The 16,621-nt window shown below is 48.3% G+C and overlaps 1 protein-coding gene across 2 annotated transcripts in view; it reads right to left on the bottom strand.

Annotated features, from left to right (window-relative positions):
- Positions 1 to 1,128: 1,128 nt before the first annotated feature.
- The window catches only part of CLIP2 (CAP-Gly domain containing linker protein 2), a 113,618-nt gene continuing 98,125 nt past the window's right edge, over positions 1,129 to 16,621 (bottom strand). For both annotated transcript variants that reach the window (XM_019545467.1, XM_019545468.1), the window contains 7 exons: positions 15,012 to 15,069; positions 14,267 to 14,350; positions 13,661 to 13,817; positions 13,258 to 13,417; positions 11,307 to 11,492; positions 7,454 to 7,516; positions 1,129 to 6,481 (listed from right to left, as the gene is read on the bottom strand). In XM_019545467.1, the coding sequence (XP_019401012.1) occupies positions 6,470 to 6,481; positions 7,454 to 7,516; positions 11,307 to 11,492; positions 13,258 to 13,417; positions 13,661 to 13,817; positions 14,267 to 14,350; positions 15,012 to 15,069 (720 nt within the window). In that variant the 3' untranslated portion in view covers positions 1,129 to 6,469. The remainder of the gene's footprint in view (positions 6,482 to 7,453; positions 7,517 to 11,306; positions 11,493 to 13,257; positions 13,418 to 13,660; positions 13,818 to 14,266; positions 14,351 to 15,011; positions 15,070 to 16,621) is intronic.

Here is a 16,621-nt window from a genome sequence, read left to right as displayed (position 1 = left end):
CAACTCAGCTGTGGCTGCTGCACCTTTCTGCAAAGACAGAGTCTTGCCTAGTCTGGCAGCAGACAGAAATGGTGCCTGGGCCCAGAGTTTAGCAACTCTCCTAATTCTCATACTTAAGGGCACCTGCCACCATAGGATTGGATTCCCCCCATCCTTCAGTTGTTACACTTGCATCCTGGACTGATTTACAGCTACCAATCCAGAGCAATCTCCATTTGATCTCTATGCATTTATTCCCTCACTTAGTTCCTATAGAGGCCTTTGATTAAACATATATTAACATGAACATTAGCATCTAGGAGGCTTGAGAGCCATTAAGCCTGATTTTCATAAGAAGTGAGGCCAGATTAGCGACAGGTGGCTGCTGCAATTCACTCCCCACTCTCATCACGCATATTTTGAGAACATTAAAAACAATTACAAGTCGATTGAGCGCTTGGAAGAGGTGCTGGGTTGACAGCTCTGGAAATGGGAAGCTTCTCTCCACAGAGCAGAAAGCAGCAGGATAAATCACTGTCCTACTATAAAGAACCCAAGACTTTTGGCCAGTGTCTGGTGCCTGCTGTGCTTCTGCAAGCTTAGAGATAGGCCTGAGATCACTCGGTCACACCTGTTCACGATGGCGCATCACACTGCAGTGCGGGTCTGGCAATACCCTCCTCCAGTACCCCCTTCTTCAACATACCTGCTTTCTGTGACCTCACTGCAGTAGGTTGCTCTCCTGCAGGACTCACAGCTGCTCTCACCAACACCAAGAGCAGCTCTGCTGTTCAGGTCAGCAGGACGACAGGGCGATACTATCCAACGACATGGAAGGAACCCGTACATCAAGAAGGGATCAGTCTGTTTAATCTCCTGCATGGGACAAGCCATAAAGCCTCATCCAGTATCTCAGTGCTCAAGCCCATAAATTCTTCCACTTGAATTTGACTCTGAAATCAGTGGCTTTGGTTACCAGGCCTACCGCTCTGTGCATATGTTCACCGTTTTCCAGTGCTCACTGTGGTTCACCCACTAACTAGGGGAGAAACTTCCCATTACCAGCAAGCAAACGGCATCTCCAAGGGTCATCACCGCCACCTGGGCCTTTGCCCTGCTGGATGGAAGAGAAGGGATAGCAGCATACTGTGGTGCCCGACTTTAGCCACACGTTTTATTATTTTAGGATGAGCTCACCACACTTTAGCAAGCCAGGGGTGGGGTCCGTGGTACATGAATACATATCTGGAGTAGTTACACTTAGACTCAGATTTGTACAGAGTTTGTACAGAGGAAGGAAAAAAAAAATGAAGAATCAAAAAACAAAATAGACATTAGCAGTCAAACCATTTTCTTCTTTTTTTTGTTTTTTTGTTTTTATCATACTAACAAAATCAGATAGCCAAAAAATGACTAAGCTACAAAATCGTAATACATACTGTACGGGTAAAAGGTTATCATCCATTTATACATCTAGTATCGTCTTTATTCTGGTAACTTACAATAGGCCTATAGGATTTTAGTGGATTAATAATTCCCTATGCCATAGTGTTGAACTGCTAAAAGCTGCCATGACAATGCAGTACTGGAAACTTTGTTAAGATTGTTACGGCTCCATTTGCATCTGTTGGTTTGTTTAAATGAAACCATCATGCATATCTACTGAAAGCCAAAGGAACTGATCAGAGGTGGAGGTGGTGGGCAGTAGCTGTTATGACTTGGCTAGAAATTTAGCACCCATAGCTAAGTATGGCATTAGCATAGTATTGTGCGTCTGCTCCAGTTTTCTGAACCTGGCAAGAAGGGATAAAAGCCAGCATTGCCCCCCAAACACCTCTAGGGATTTTCTTTAGCCAGGAGGGCTGGGTAGAAATTGTTAATCTTGATCTGGAAGAGATTGCCCAGCTGGCCTGGAGACTTTATTTCTACAAAAAGTGTGCGCGGGGGGGGACCCCAAACCAATAAACCCTTTTACCAGCCAGTGAAGTAATGCAATGGATAGAAAGGCTGAATTTCAACCAGGCAAGATCAAGGTTCATATAGGTTCAGCACAAGCCACACCTGTGACTGGGATGGGTGCACTGACTGGGCCAGAGGACTGCTCAGCATTGACCTTGCATGCATATAACTCGCACTCAACACCCTTGGTTGAAGGGGAAAGTTGCTCCTTCCCACCGGCCTCATTCTGCAGCTGCCAAGCGGCCTTCTGTACCCGGTACCAGGCACGAATCGGACACGGAGCCTACAGCGGAGACCATGGAGGGGTCACAGGAGAGACCCTGCCTTGAATCTGAAGAGTTTATTATTGTCAGGGCAAGTTTTTAAAAGGCACAGATGGGAGCTGGTCTCCCATGCCCTACTGACTGTCAGAGGGCACTGGAAGCATAAAAGCTTTCAGCACCTTTGACAGTCTCCCCCCAGTAATTCTGCCAGTGAGGCAAAAGACTGTCAAGTCCTTTATATACCTGGGTTAATAGGCAAATATAGCAATAAGCTTATAAATAGCCCCCAATAAGCTTATAAATTGCCCCTAATTTGGTCTCTGGCAGCTGGGACAAGGATACTCAGACAGGCCTTGTGGTGGGCCCTCGGCACTGTGGGGGTTCGTGCCCTACACAGAGCCCCACGGCCCTGAAGCATGCATCTCCTGCTGCCTGAGCTCTCCTGAGCAAGGGTGTTTGTCTCTCCTTGCTGGAGAGCAAGGTGAGGACGCAGAGAGCTCCTGCCACGTGGCTGGCACAGAGCCCAGGGTGGCACTGGCCATGTCCCAAGGGAACTGGCTCACTCCAAGGTGCTGATCCCTTTGCTCAGAAATGTCTTTCAAAAGGACCAGCTCGGAGCTTGGGGGGTGGCACACTACTCCCCAGTGAAAGCACTGGGGCCTTTCCACCAGAAGCTAAATCTCCCCTTGCAGGGAGGCGGCAGTGATCAGCCATGCCCTGGGGAGCAACGTGAATATTCGCAGCCGGAGAAGATTCAGAGCCAACTGCTGCACTTCCTGCAACTCGACCGTCTCAGGGGCTGCTGGAGGGGGCTCCTGGCTGAGGGCCCATGGCCAAGCTCCCCAATGGTGCAAATTGGTGACACCACTGGCTTCAGTGGAGTTCTGTCCCATTTAAGCCACCAGCATTTCAGGCCATGGAGCAGAGAGCTCTGCAGTGCCTCTGTGTCCCCAGCCTGAGGGGGGAGCAAGAAGCTAGGCAGAGATGAGGATTCCCCGGCTACAAGAAAACTCGCCAGAAAGCAGATAAACAATGAGACGGACCCCAACCTCCAGTTTGGGAAGGGCCAGGACCCTCTGTGCGCACATGTCAGAATAGTCTGTCCCAGGCCTGGTCTCAAACCTCCGGGAGCCATTTGCAGAAACACTCAGTCCTGTCCCGACTCTGCTCAAGTCCCCAGGAGTTTTGCCCCGACTTCAATGGGCAGAGTAAGGCCAGTCCCGAGCTCTTTGAAAAATGCCATCTCAACGTGGCAGTTAGCTCCGGCTTGTTCATTATTCTTGGCATGATACTAAACACTGTCACCCTGGGATTTCTCAGATGATGGATTGGGGGTCAGTGCAGTTTTGGTTCCTATGCCCCCTGGGCTCTGCAAATACAAGCATTAGAGAACAGCTCGTGTGCTAATCTTCTCTGCAACTGCCTGGCATTGCTCAGACCTCATCTTACCTTAATTCTTCTTCGCTCACCCATCCCATTTGTTCCCCAAGTAGAGGCTGCATCTCAGCTCCCCGATACCCCTTCTCATCTCAACCCCCATTTCAGCAGATATCCCAGCAGGCGAAGGCAGCCCGGGTCTGTCTCACAGCCCAGCAAGAGACTCGGTGACCACCTCAGTGAGGGCAACCGTGAGGCTCTGACCTTTCCCAATTGCTGCCCAGCACTTTGCTGCTGAAGAATTTAAGAATCACCAGAAACAGGCTGAAGAAAATTGTACAAGGAAAGGAAGATCGATGTTCCTAGCCTGAATAAGATGGCACCGCTCTGTAGGGAGCCAGTGGAACGGTGCTTCGCTCCCGAACTCAGGACCACACCAGACTTGCTCTCTATGTCGGGCTTCCTCTCCATATGCCCCGCTGGGATCCCCATCCCATTACAGGGATCCCATGCACTGAACAAGCAGTGCACACAGAGTAGAGGGTTGAAGCTGGAAAAGAAGAGATTTTGATCCAGATGTTCCAGGAAGGTCAGAAAACAACATGGAGAAGGAGCCAAACTGATCAGGAGGCTTGCATCATTTGTCGCACTCCAAGAAAGACGGCCAAAATGCCGCCATGCCAGAGAAATGGGAAGCAACTAGAAATGTGCACCTCCAACCAGGATCTTCCCCTGCTGATTCCATAAAAAGTTGGGGGAAAAGCAGAACAAGAAGAGCTGTTGCTTTCTATGGCTTAGTCTACACCATAACATTGTGCCATCTGAGCTATGCTGGCTTCCTGAGGGGACGAAATTGAGTCCCCAAACTGATACTGTTGTGCCCACAAAGCCCTTGGGGTGGGCACTGCTAAGCTGACAGAAAAGGCCTGTCATCTACTTGAATTCTGTCATTTGGGAAGATAGCGTAACAGCCCGCACACCCTTTTGCTGCTACACCAATCTGCACAAAGTGACCCTGCCACCATAGCTCTGTTGGCAAACCTAAGGCAGCAGCAGCCCTCTACTGCAGGCAAACCTAAAGATCACCCAGGGGAGCCAGGAGATTTCCTATTACTAATTAGCTTCTCCCTTGCTGTTGTGCTGCATCAGTGCACGCCCTGCCTCTGTTCACAGCTATTCCCATCATACTGAAACAGTAGGGATCTGGAAGAACCGAGACTAAGTGCCGCTCACTGGGTTTCCAAAGCACTGAATGACGAGTAATCCCTTGGATTTGCCGAGAACAGGGAAGCTTTGTCTTAAACGCTTCGGGCCATATTTTACCCTCATTCCACCCGAGTCCAGTGGGAAGTTAGTGCAAAGAATGAAACTAGAATATAGCCCTTGGAATGTATTCACCCCCCTGCACAAGGCTCAAACGCTTACTGAGACGCGAGCAAAAGGATCCGCATATGACTAGTTCTCTGCACACGTGATCGCAGTGGGTACCATCTGCCAACCTGGAAACTCAGCTGGGCTTGCAGGGTCCTAGAGGCCCTTACAGTAACACTGATTCTCAATGCATCTTGTGGGGCACAATCCAGCAGCCCAGACCTCCCACTGTGTCCAGGAGAGAAAATTTGACGTGACCACCAGATATGGGGAAGAACAGAAATCAGTCACAGCTGGAGAACTGCTCTACACAAGGCCTTGGGTTCAAGGCCTTTAGACAATACACCCTTGGCCAGAAGGCTCCAGCAGCACGAGGCCTGTCCTCTCCTCTGAACTCCTGGGAAGACTTTGCTGGAGGGCCTAAACCAGCTATGGGGGATGGTTGGGGGACACACAAATTTAACTTAATATTATGCAAGCCCTGTCCTTATATGTATTGGTTGGAGTTGTGTGGATAGTAGAAGGAAAGGGGTTTGAGATGTCTGCTTGACATGACTACGCCCAACACATGTCCTCAGATCAGTGGAAGTGTAGGGAATTTCCTGCCATGCAGTTCAGGAGACTGAATCAAGTCGCTGCTTGCCACACGGAAGGAAGCTTTGCATTGCACATCTAAAGAGCACCCAGCACACCCATGTACCACTGTGCTCCTGCCTCTGGGCCCTGCTAAGGGACCTCTCAGTGCAGAGACAGACTGAGCAAAGCTGAGAGGCACTCCCCCCTCATAAACACCGACTCCTAGACAGCAGCCAGCGACTTGAACTGAATTCAGCGTCTCCTCAAATCAGGTTGAGCACGACACACCATCAGGAAAGAGAAAGCAGAGTCTCTATGGTCTGAAGTCAAAGCATCTTCCATGCAGGAGAGGCAGCAGCGTTCCCCACTAGCTCTTTTTCTTCAGTGGGAGTGGACTCAGCCCTGGGGTTTTCCCTCACCTGTGTAGTTCTTCAGAATATGGGGGTGGGTGGAAAAGGTGGAAAGAGAGAGACAACTGGCGTGCGTGCAGCCCGTGGGAGTATGCTCAGGAGTTTCTTAGTGCCACAAGCAAATCCCTTCACTGTTCCTCTGGGGTTACAAGGAGTCACCAATGATGTTCCAGCCAGCATGTCAGTCAGCTGTCAGCCAGGCCATGCCATCCCATCCAGGTGGGACTAACAGCACTGGTCTCCTTTGGCCAATGCCGATGCCACAGTCCAAACCATAAGAAACCAAAACAAGGGTACCTTTACACAGGGACATCCCCATGCCCCGTTCTGGAATGATGCTCATCTTGGAAAATTTGGATCAGGGGATTGTCCTACTTGTGTCAGTTAGTACATTATAAGCACTGTCCTGTCTGTAAAGTAAAAATACTGTGACTGGTCCTTAGGAGGTGCTTGAGCCAGATGTGGCATCCCTCGTCCTGTCCATGCACAGGAGCTGATACTGGCATGAAATGGTCCTCTCCGCCCCGTTCTCTATCAGAGCTTCTCCTGGAAGAAAGGAGATTGTGTTAGAGGAGAAAGTGATCAGGAGAGGTCAGGGGTATTATAATAGCTCACAAACTTTTTTGCCTCAAAGAGGGAGCTGGAAATGGAGGGATGGCTGCAAGTTATCTACAGCCAAGGGAGAACAGCCACGATCTGAACTAATGACTCTTAGGTTCTTTTCACTAGTAAGATCTCAAAGCACTTTACAGAGGAGGGCTGGTATCTCTCTCCCTGTGAAGCCAAGGCACCGAGCAGTGAAATGACCTGGTCACCCACCAGGCCAGGGACAGAGATGGAATTCAAATCCTACAGATCCCAGGCCAGAGCTCTGGACACTAGACCACACCATCTCCTGCCCCCCAGCCTGACTGAGGTACCTGGGAGGAAACAAAATTCAGAGACCAAGCCCTGAGAAAGCATGAGAGGGTAGGAGGGCAAGTGTCACCAGGACAGTGCATATCCTGAACCACACCACAGGCTTCAGAGGGGACGGGGGAGAGAACTGATCAACGTGAGAAGGGTCTAACTCATGCTCAAATGCATGGGGGAGAGAACGAGAGAGAAAGAGAGAAGGGGATATGAATGCTCATCTGGGTCTCCCCCCACCACCCGCAATCAGTAACCCAAAACCCTGAAGAAAAGACCAATTCCTTTCTCTATTCCTTTTTCATTTGCAAGGTAAGCAGAGGCTCCAGGGTCATGGTGAGCCACATCTCCAGTGACAGCTGACATCTGTACTTTGACCTCCTGGCCAGGCTCAGCTGTAGCTGCAGTTGCTGGAGGGAAGTGTTTCACCCACACTTGCGGAGAAGCGTTATGCAAAACTCATTGTTCTCACTGTGCAACATGATGGACAAGCTCTGCTCCCATGGGTGTCCTCAGCCCAAGGCCTGAAACCAGCACTGTGGGGGGTCCTACAGAATAGATCATACATGCAGAGGTACAAATATATTTTAATGGCACTGCATAACCTACTTCTTGCTTGTGGGACTTATCCTGCTGATGGATCCCGTTAGCAGAGGCAGCGTTCCCAATGGTCTGTAACAGAGAACAGGGGAAAACTTGACTGAAGGCAGAAAGCATCAAACCCCAATACTTCCCCACAAGCAGCAACCTCCAAAAAGAGCAAGCTAGTCCCCCCGGATGGATTTAGCGTTCACTACAGTTGCTCTGCTCTTGGAAAATGAGAACATAAAAGCCCTGGCACTCCTGGCAAGCGGCTCCTGACTTTGTCATGGCCAGATCCCCAGAGCCGAAACCACTTTCTTCTTGCCAAGATAATTCATGTTGGCAGCTCACATTGATACATTTCCTCCAGTGGTGATGGTACAGAGTCCTTCAAGTTCTGCAACAGCAATATCACCAGCAGGCAGCGAGGTAAGGCAGCCACCGAAGCGCAGAATGACATGCCAGCTGCCATTCAGGGTCCCCATCTACACTTACTGCATCCACAGCTGTTCAGTTTAGCAAGGGTGAATCACTGAGACCAGTGATGGTGGAAGGTATAGCCAATTCTGTACCTTACCTAGGATGTTATGTAACGGGGAGCTCCATCTACACCCCAGCTTCTAATCTCAGTACAACTTATTGATGCTACTGAGCCATTTAGTACAGGCCTAGCACAGAGGGGATGGAGGCTGAATTTAAATTTGGGAAGCCTGGACCTTAGACATTTAGGGCTGAGCCTTGGTTGTTTGTTTTGTGGGTTTTTTTTGTTAAAGGGGATATTTGCTCACCAATGCATCCTGGCTGGCTGGGCATTACCTCTCACATGGTAACGCATCATCTCAGAGCAGCAGCTTGGTCCTGGGGTGTTTCAGCCCTGCATTTCCTAGCCATTCCAATTTTCTACAATACACTGCATCTTCCACGCTGCAGAAGACACCACGATTGTGCCTGGAGAGTCATCAGACGCTAGAAATTTGACGCGAGCTCTGCTGAGTACAAGGTCACGGGGACCGAATAAAACTGTGGCATAATTTGCTGGAAACTAAATAAAATCTCCCGGAGCAATTATTACAAATTCTTTGAGAACAAGCGCAAGTGCCAAATCCTTGTCATTTCCTGCAAGGCTGTGAGATCAGCGTCTCCAAAGACATGGCGGACGTGGAGATTTTTTTTTTTTTTTATTATTATTACTGAGCTGATACCTCGCACAGCTGTAGTCACAGCCACGGCAGCAGGGAAGTGCCAATTACTTGACAGAGACAGATAGCACTATTAGGTCTCAGCTCCTGTAAGTCTTTAACTAACAGTGAGGCCAGCCATGCTTATCTAGGGAACCCAGAGCACACCGGCTGATAAGACCTTTAAGGGGAGAGCAGCAGCATCCAGTGTAAATAGAAAGGTCCTTCTTCCAAACACGGCAGAGGACAGGCTTGGGGGACAATGGGAAAAGGGCACCAAGCAGCTCCCTACACAATGGTGGTTGCTGTCTGAGGGGTGGAAGAGGAGTCTGGTACTGCCTGCAAGGCAGAAGAAGTGGGAAGAACGGGCTTGCTCTGACCCTGGGCTTCAAGAGAAGCTCCAGATTGTATCACAATGTGACAGACTAGCACAAGCCTCCTTTTAAGGGGCCAAAATCCTCATCCTGAAGGTCTTAATTAAGCAAGTACCCATTGACTTCCCTCCCTCAGGAAGAGGAAGGACGGGTGTGCAACTCGGACACTGTGCTAAAGCACTGCAGGCTTGGAATTGAACCCTGCCCACACTGAGCAAGCCATTGAAATCCATGGGAGCTTCGATACCATTAAAAATCTGGCCCTTTACCCCTTTGGGCCTCAGTTCTGTACTGTGGAAAAGTGCTCTCAATCAGTCCATATGCAGAAATTCAGGGCTTTGTCCTTTCAGGAAAGGAGTGACTTATTTTCGGACCACCTCTGGAGAAGCAGCAGTCTTTCTGGTCACATTTTATCACAGCAAAGCTAAGTATTAGCTCCTGAGGCAATACCCCTTTCTCTACTGAAGTGCAGTAGAGTCCATCATGATATACACAAATCACACGCACACCAATTCCAGGGAAAGTTAATGCATCATTAGACACTCCTCCAGGACTGCATTATGCCACAGACCCCAGCACACAACTACAGGCATGCCACATGGCGCAGAACAAAAAGCTAGGGCTCCAAGTCACCCAACAGGCAGCTCCTTTCATTGCATTTTTGGATCCAGCACAAGTCAGCTGAACTCAATCTTGTGTCTTCAGCTTAAGATGGTGAGATCTTCAGGGAAGGGACTATTTTTTGTTTTGTTTTTGCACAGTGCCTAGCTCAACACATGACTCAACCACATGACTCAACACATGGGGCTTCAACACATGACAACCACAAATTTCAAACACAAAGAAAAATTTAGGGAACAAGCTATCCCTCTCCCTTCACCCTCCATTCGAAGATTTTGCTCTGCTCTTATGGAGAGATGCAGGACATGCATAGGTCCAGATGACCTCCCATTATGTGTTAGGTCTTGTAACAAACAGTACAGTATGGAAAAGGATAAAGGAATCACCCCAGCTAGGCTCTGGGCCTCATGGCTTGTTACTTCATACCACACAGTATTAAGCATCCACCTGAAGGTGAGGTGTCTGCAGCATATGCTTGCTGCAAGACAGAAATATTTTTGGAACAAAAAATTAGGGGAGGAAACCATCACAGGAAAGCATGGTACTGCATCTATGAGATGCAAAGGGACTGGAGACTTGAGAAAAAAAGGACAGTTAGGAAAGCAAGAGAGATGAAACAAGGGCTTAAATGGAAATAAGAGGACACTTCACATTTCCTTGAAAGGCTTGGAAGGCTCTCAGAAATATGGGTAAAGGACAGGAGAGACTCAGCACGCTAAAATAAATTAAACTCGCTCGCAGCCTCCACTTTCTCAGAGGCAGCTGCAAGAGATGCTAGAAGCGGTTCTAAATTTCCCCAGGGAAGTCAAGGGATGTGCTGGAGGCAACCATGAGGACACTATGGCAGGTACTGGAGACACAGGGCATTTGAAGTCTGACAAAACACCCAAATGAAGTCCAGACCAAGAGCTGGCAAAAGAGCAGGAGGAAAAAACAAAACAAAAAAACCCCAACAACTCACAGGAAGGGCACGAAGCTTGGACAAACAGACTGCAAGGGGGTGAAGTCTGAGGAGGACAGAGGAGGGATGAGATCAAGCTGCAATTTTCACTTTCCCTTTATCATATTAAAGGACCTTGACAATGGTGAAAGACAGCCTGAGCCTTCCAGCTGCACTGAAACCAATATCAAATATAATACAAGAAAAGAAAGCACTCGTCTCAGCATTAGACCAGCTGAAAACCTACTTCTGGCAGTGCTAGAAATGAACAGCTTGTTAGGCCATTATTCTCTTCTCTAGATACTAGGTGTATATTGCATAAGTAAGTGTGCACACACGTAACACAAACACCTTTGCTCCCATCTGAGGCAATGAAATGCAGACATCTCTGGGGTGACAGATTTAAAAATCCTCCAGCAGCTCCAAATTTACAGCATAGGGAAGACCGTTAAGCTTACCTACATTATTCTCATTGCCGTGGAAATTGAAATAGGTAGACTCTAATTGCTTATGTTGTCATTGGGCTCAGGACACCGGGGTTAAAACCCGCTCTTGCAGTGAGTGCTGTGGGGTCTTTCACACCCCACAGATGGTCATTTGGTTGGCTTTAGGCCTCATTTGAAGGACAGCATCTGTAGCCATGCAGTGTCCCTGTGATGCACGTCAGAGGGAATTGTGCTGCCTACTGGCTCCCTTCCTACAGAACCATTTTATAGCCGTGGGTGGTGCGAGAGCCCATCATGCGAGTGCAGGAGGAAGTGCTCTACCTGTGTCTTCTCAGAAGAAATTCTCATGGCCTCCATGAGCTTCTCCATCTGGTGCCCCTGCTCCAGCGCGTTCCTCAGGACGTCCTCGGTGCTGACCAGCCGGTGCTGCAGCCGGATAACCTCCGACTCCGACGACGGGTCGATCAGGGAGTACCGCCTTTGGTCTGTTACTGACTTCTCTTTATCCTTGAGAGTTCAAAGGTTTAAAAAAAAAAAAAAAAAAAAAGTCGGGTTAGACTCATCTGAACACAGGAACTATGAGAAAAGCACATTAGTGCCAGATTCTGATTTCAATAACAGACTGGGGAAGACGGGAGGTTTGGAAAGAGGCAAGCGTGTTAAATGCAACAAAGAACAGCTCAGATGCAATTCCATGGCAGCCTTTGAGAGTCAGGTGTTTAAGTCTTCACCACGAGAGGGTGCTGAAATCTGCAACAACTTCACAGGAGAAAACCTAGTTCTGGAAAACAATCAAGAGTCTCATTTATTGTTTTTGTCAACTCTGCTCTTTCTGAGATGAATAGAACAGGAGCATTATCCTTCCCCCATGCCTTATCAAGTCTGCTTGTTTCCTCCTATTGTTTATTTCTTGATTCCCCCCACCCCATTCCTTTTTTTTTGTTTCTATTCTGTTTTAGGAAATCTGACATGTTTTGATGAATAGAAAACACGTTAGCTCTAGTTCTTGCTCAAAATGGGAAGTCTGGATTCCCCCCCCCCCTTTTTTTTTTTTACAAAACAATCTGAATGCATGCATAGGTGTTGATAAAGGGTAAATAGATCCTAAGGCTCTGGTTTTGTGGATTTTATTATGATTCATATAGCACCATAAGTGCATGTAGAGCTGTAAGCATCAAGGATGAAAGAGTGTGGCTAACTCATGATTTTATTACAAGTATCGTGGTAGCTGGCATTTGCTCTGAGAGCCCCAGGACCTGGAGGCACGCGATTATGACAGAACCTCAGCTTCCACTGAATCAAATAAGTTTCTACCAGTCATAGTTTCATAGTAGCTAGGATCAGGAGGGACCTGATCAGATCATCTAGCCTGACCCCCTGCCACAGGCAGGAACGAATGCTGGGTTCACACAACCCCAGACAGGTGATCATCGAACCCCCTCTTGAATTTGCCCAAGGTAGGGGCAAGGACCACTTCCCTCGGAAGCTGGTTCCAGATTTTGGCCACCCTAACTGTAAAATATTACCTTCTGATCTCCAACCTAAACCTATTCTCCATCAGCTTATTACCACTGTTCCTCGTCACCCCAGGTGGTGCTGGGGAGAAAAGGGCACCACCTATTTGCTGTTGATCTCCCCTGATGAGTTTGCAGGCAGCCACCAGGTCCCCCTCAGCCTCCTTTTGCTGAGGCTGAACAGGTTCAGGTCCCTCAGTCTCTCCTCGTAGGGGTTGTCCTGCTGCTCTCTCACCAAGCGGGTGGCCTCCTCTGGACCCTCTCCAGGCTGGCCACATCCCTCGAAGTGCGGCGCCCAGAACTGGACGCGGTACTCCAGCTGCAGCCTGACCAGTGCTGCACAGAGGGGGAGGATCACCTCTCTGGACCAGCTTGAGATGCACCTTTGGATGCATGACAAGGTACGGCTGGCATTGCTGGCTGCGGTCTGGCATGGAGCTAGCTCTAGGATTATATTTGAATATAGCACCGAGGGTGGACAATACTGATGAAATGAGGCCCTTCCCTTGAATCAGCCATGGGATAGTTTTTAGGCATAGAGCTTTAAAAACAAAACAAAAAGCTTGAGGGCGAGAAGGTGCAAATGCTGGTGAATGAGGAAGAGCCAATCCCCCATTCAGTGTTACTTGCACGAAGCTGATGTGCACAGGTAAAGAAGGTTCCCTGTGTGAGATGCATGACGAAAGCCAGGACCCGGGACACAGAGCCCTCTAAACCTCCTGTGCCAACCAGCCAGGCTGGGTTTGCATTGGCCTTACCAGCACTATCAGCTTCTCCCTCAGGCCCTTGATGTCATCTTTGAGCTTCTGCTCCTTCAGCCTCCACTCTGCTTTGTGCACCTCTCGGCTCAGGTCTCTCTCCGGTCCCGGCGAATGACGATTGGCTTCCAGTAATAAAGCCCGCAACTCATTCAAGCTCCTGGAGGAAGCAGAGGCTAACATTTTTTCAGCTGCCCATTGAGCACGGTGGGGGAAAGCAGCCTTAGATCTCTTAACTACTTCTCTCAGCTTTGCCTGAAGAGGCAACATGAGGTGCCCCCCCCCGGAGAAACAAATGGCATGCTGCCTACGGCTACGTCCGAGGTGCGTCTTTGTACATGCAAGTGCCCTCCAAAAGGGCCGTAACACTACAGCCCCTGCATTTACTTCCTGAAAGACTGACCTTTCTTTTTTGAGTAGCTCCTGGCTAATCAGGACCAACTGTCCTGAAGCATCATGGGTTTTCCTGGACAAGGTATCCAGGTCAGTTTCCAACCTTTTCTTCTCCTTCAACAATGAATCTGTCTTCTTCTCTGCAGATTTGCTTTTATTTTCCAGTGCTGCAAAACAATACGGGACAATTGTCAACCCGTCTGTGCTTGGACCCCTTTTTTGGTGGCTTCCTCTTTCAGTGCCCATTCCTCCAAGCCCGTCACTGGTCGGCCATCCGCCAAGTGCCACCAGAGTCCACAAGTTACAAGGACTTGGCAATATCCAGGATATGACCTGTCTAAGCAGAGATTCCAAGAATGATAAACCCAGCTGCATTTATTTATTGGTTTCTCAAGTTTGTTAAGATCCTGCGGCCAGACTATTTTCCCCTGACATATGAATTACTTCAATGGAATTCACCGAGTCCTTCTGGAGCAGCGTTGAGAACAATCCACTGCTACAGGGTAACTGCATGTTTTATGCGCACGTACACTGCAACATTGCTTTAGCCTATGAGCCCAGATTCTCCTTGCAAAGACCATAAAGTTCCCACTAGCGCTGGATTAGGGAAACTTACCACTTACTTGGGCCCTTAGAGTTTCGGTCTGGGAGACCAGTGAGGACACCTCTTTGTCTCTCTTACTCAGTTTGTCTTGCAGATCTTTGATAAATAGAAAGTGGGGAGGGGAGAGGGAGAGAGAGATTACACCTTTGGAAAGTGCTTTGCCCAGTCATACATATAATGAAGGCAAAGGGTTGCACGGAGGGCTCCCTAGCCAAGACTTGCACCAAGCGCAAACGTGTACACATCCATTGCTGAGAACAGCTTTTCTTCAAGCTGTTCAGATCTGGGTCTGCAGCTTGGTCCATTTCAGAGAGAAACCACCCTGCAACCCATCCTCAAATACCACCTTATCCATGATTTAGCTGCACCCAGTTTTGGGGTTTCGCTGCAGGCTCTTGCTGGATTTGCAGAAAGATAAAGGGCACGTACCAAATTATTCTAGTCAACTGCACTGCTTCCACCAAACCACGGGGCTGGCTTATATTACTCGACATTATGGTAATTATACTAGTCTATATTAGTCTACAGTGGGGGAGGAAAGCATAATGCAAGTACTCCACTGTCCTTGCTCAGACAGGTGTGCTGGAAATGCAAAAGCCAGAAAACCATTGTGATCTACAAGATGCAGACGGGTGGCTCCCCAAGCCCTCTTCAGGGAGATGTTTCTGCTAGAGCAAAAAAGCAAAAGACAGGCGGAAGGTACATAATCACTTGAAACAAAGTACTTCAACAGAACTAGGACAATTCAATTCATTACCTTCCATGGTCTGCTTCATTTTTATCTTTTCTTCTGAAATATCATTTGTTTCAATCATCTGAAAAATGCAAAACATCCATATATAGAATAACTGCTGCTCTGTGCTGTTATTCTCCCATAGCATCAAAGAAAGCCAGTGACCCTGAACTGAAAACGCTCACCAAGAACAAGAACACAACTTGCAGGGTCCTTAATGTCTAGTGAGACAGATTTACACCCTTCTTAGAAAGAAATCAAATGTGTATTTTCTCAAAGAGACATGCAGACAGCTAAGTACTGAGCTGGGTCCAATGGCTACTAACTGCAGGGAAGGCCCAGTTTCCACAAGGCGGCCCAATTTCCACTCATATGACAGTGCCTGAACTTTGCTGTTTCTAGCTGGGGGCAGGAGGAGGAAATCAGCAGGCATGAGGTCTACCCACAAAGTTTACGTGGAAATTTTAAACACCCGAAGGCTAGGAGAGTAGGGTGGGAAAGAGCCGATTTGGGGCTGATTTGTGTCAGGCTCTAAACGATAAATCATGGCAAGATCCTCTGGTGGGATGAGTATTATTGGATGCACTGCCTTTTGAGCACTCAGTCTGAGATGTCTGAAAGGAACACAACTCTCAGCAAAATGGGGCTTCAGCTACTTCAGGAAGTCAAGCCTTTTTAAAAGGGCTTTAAAGAGCCCAGAATTGAAATTCACTTAAGGCAATGCTGGCCTAAGAGCATCTTTTGCGCCTTTCCTTTTGGGTACGTCCATACTGCAGTTCCAGACAACAAGTTGGGCTAGTTTACTCTTCCGAAAAACTAACATGGGTATCTCTATCTATTATATTGCAATTGCTACTGTGACTGCACAACAGACACACACTCTGCAGATACACAGAGCTGTGCTGGGATTTACAGCAGCAATTCAGTGCATGCTACCAATAGCGCTCCTAGTTCCCGTTCAGAAAAATAAGCATGCACGTAAGTGAACTGCAACCTTAACGATTTCTCCTTCATGTTGACTTCAGAAGAACTTTTGCAAATACTTAAAGCCCAGCAAAGCCGCATCTACTCAACAAAACAGGGAAGCATGTCTTTAAGGGCTGTGTGCGAATGGTAGCCAAATTAATAATCGCCGAGTTCAGTGGAAGCTGCAGCACATCGTGAGGTTATAGTACTTGTATTAGGCATGACTCCAGGAGAGGAATTATTTGTTAGTTAGCAACAAACCTGAAGCTCCCTCTTGGAATAGATGGAAAAGCTGGAATCTATATGCTCAGCATCTGTATTTGTTTCCTTCCTATTTGCTATTTCCAGACGCATCAAACCCAATCCATTACAAGCTGCACAGGGCAGGTTAGCTCAGAAGCCGGCCGATTTATAAGGCTGTGCACAGCTTGGTTGCCAATTCAAATTTGGAGGAGATTCGGCCCGATTCAGCAGCCGAATCTCCGAATCCGAACTGAATCGGGAGACCAATTAAAAGGTCTCATTCGAATCGGAAGCCCCCCGAATCGATTCAGAAATGATTCAGTGCTGATTCAGAGATTCAGCCATAGACTAAATAGGCAGCAGTCCACACCATGCTGGACACAGCTGCCTCCAGCTGGTAAGTCTGTTGTGGTGGGAGGAGAAAG

Source organism: Crocodylus porosus, unplaced genomic scaffold, assembly GCF_001723895.1.
Source record: "Crocodylus porosus isolate Cpor-Errol unplaced genomic scaffold, CroPor_comp1, whole genome shotgun sequence".
In the NCBI taxonomy this organism is placed as follows: domain Eukaryota; kingdom Metazoa; phylum Chordata; order Crocodylia; family Crocodylidae; genus Crocodylus; species Crocodylus porosus.
Note: the sequence above shows the minus strand (reverse complement) of the source record. Positions and strands in the feature narration are given on the sequence as shown.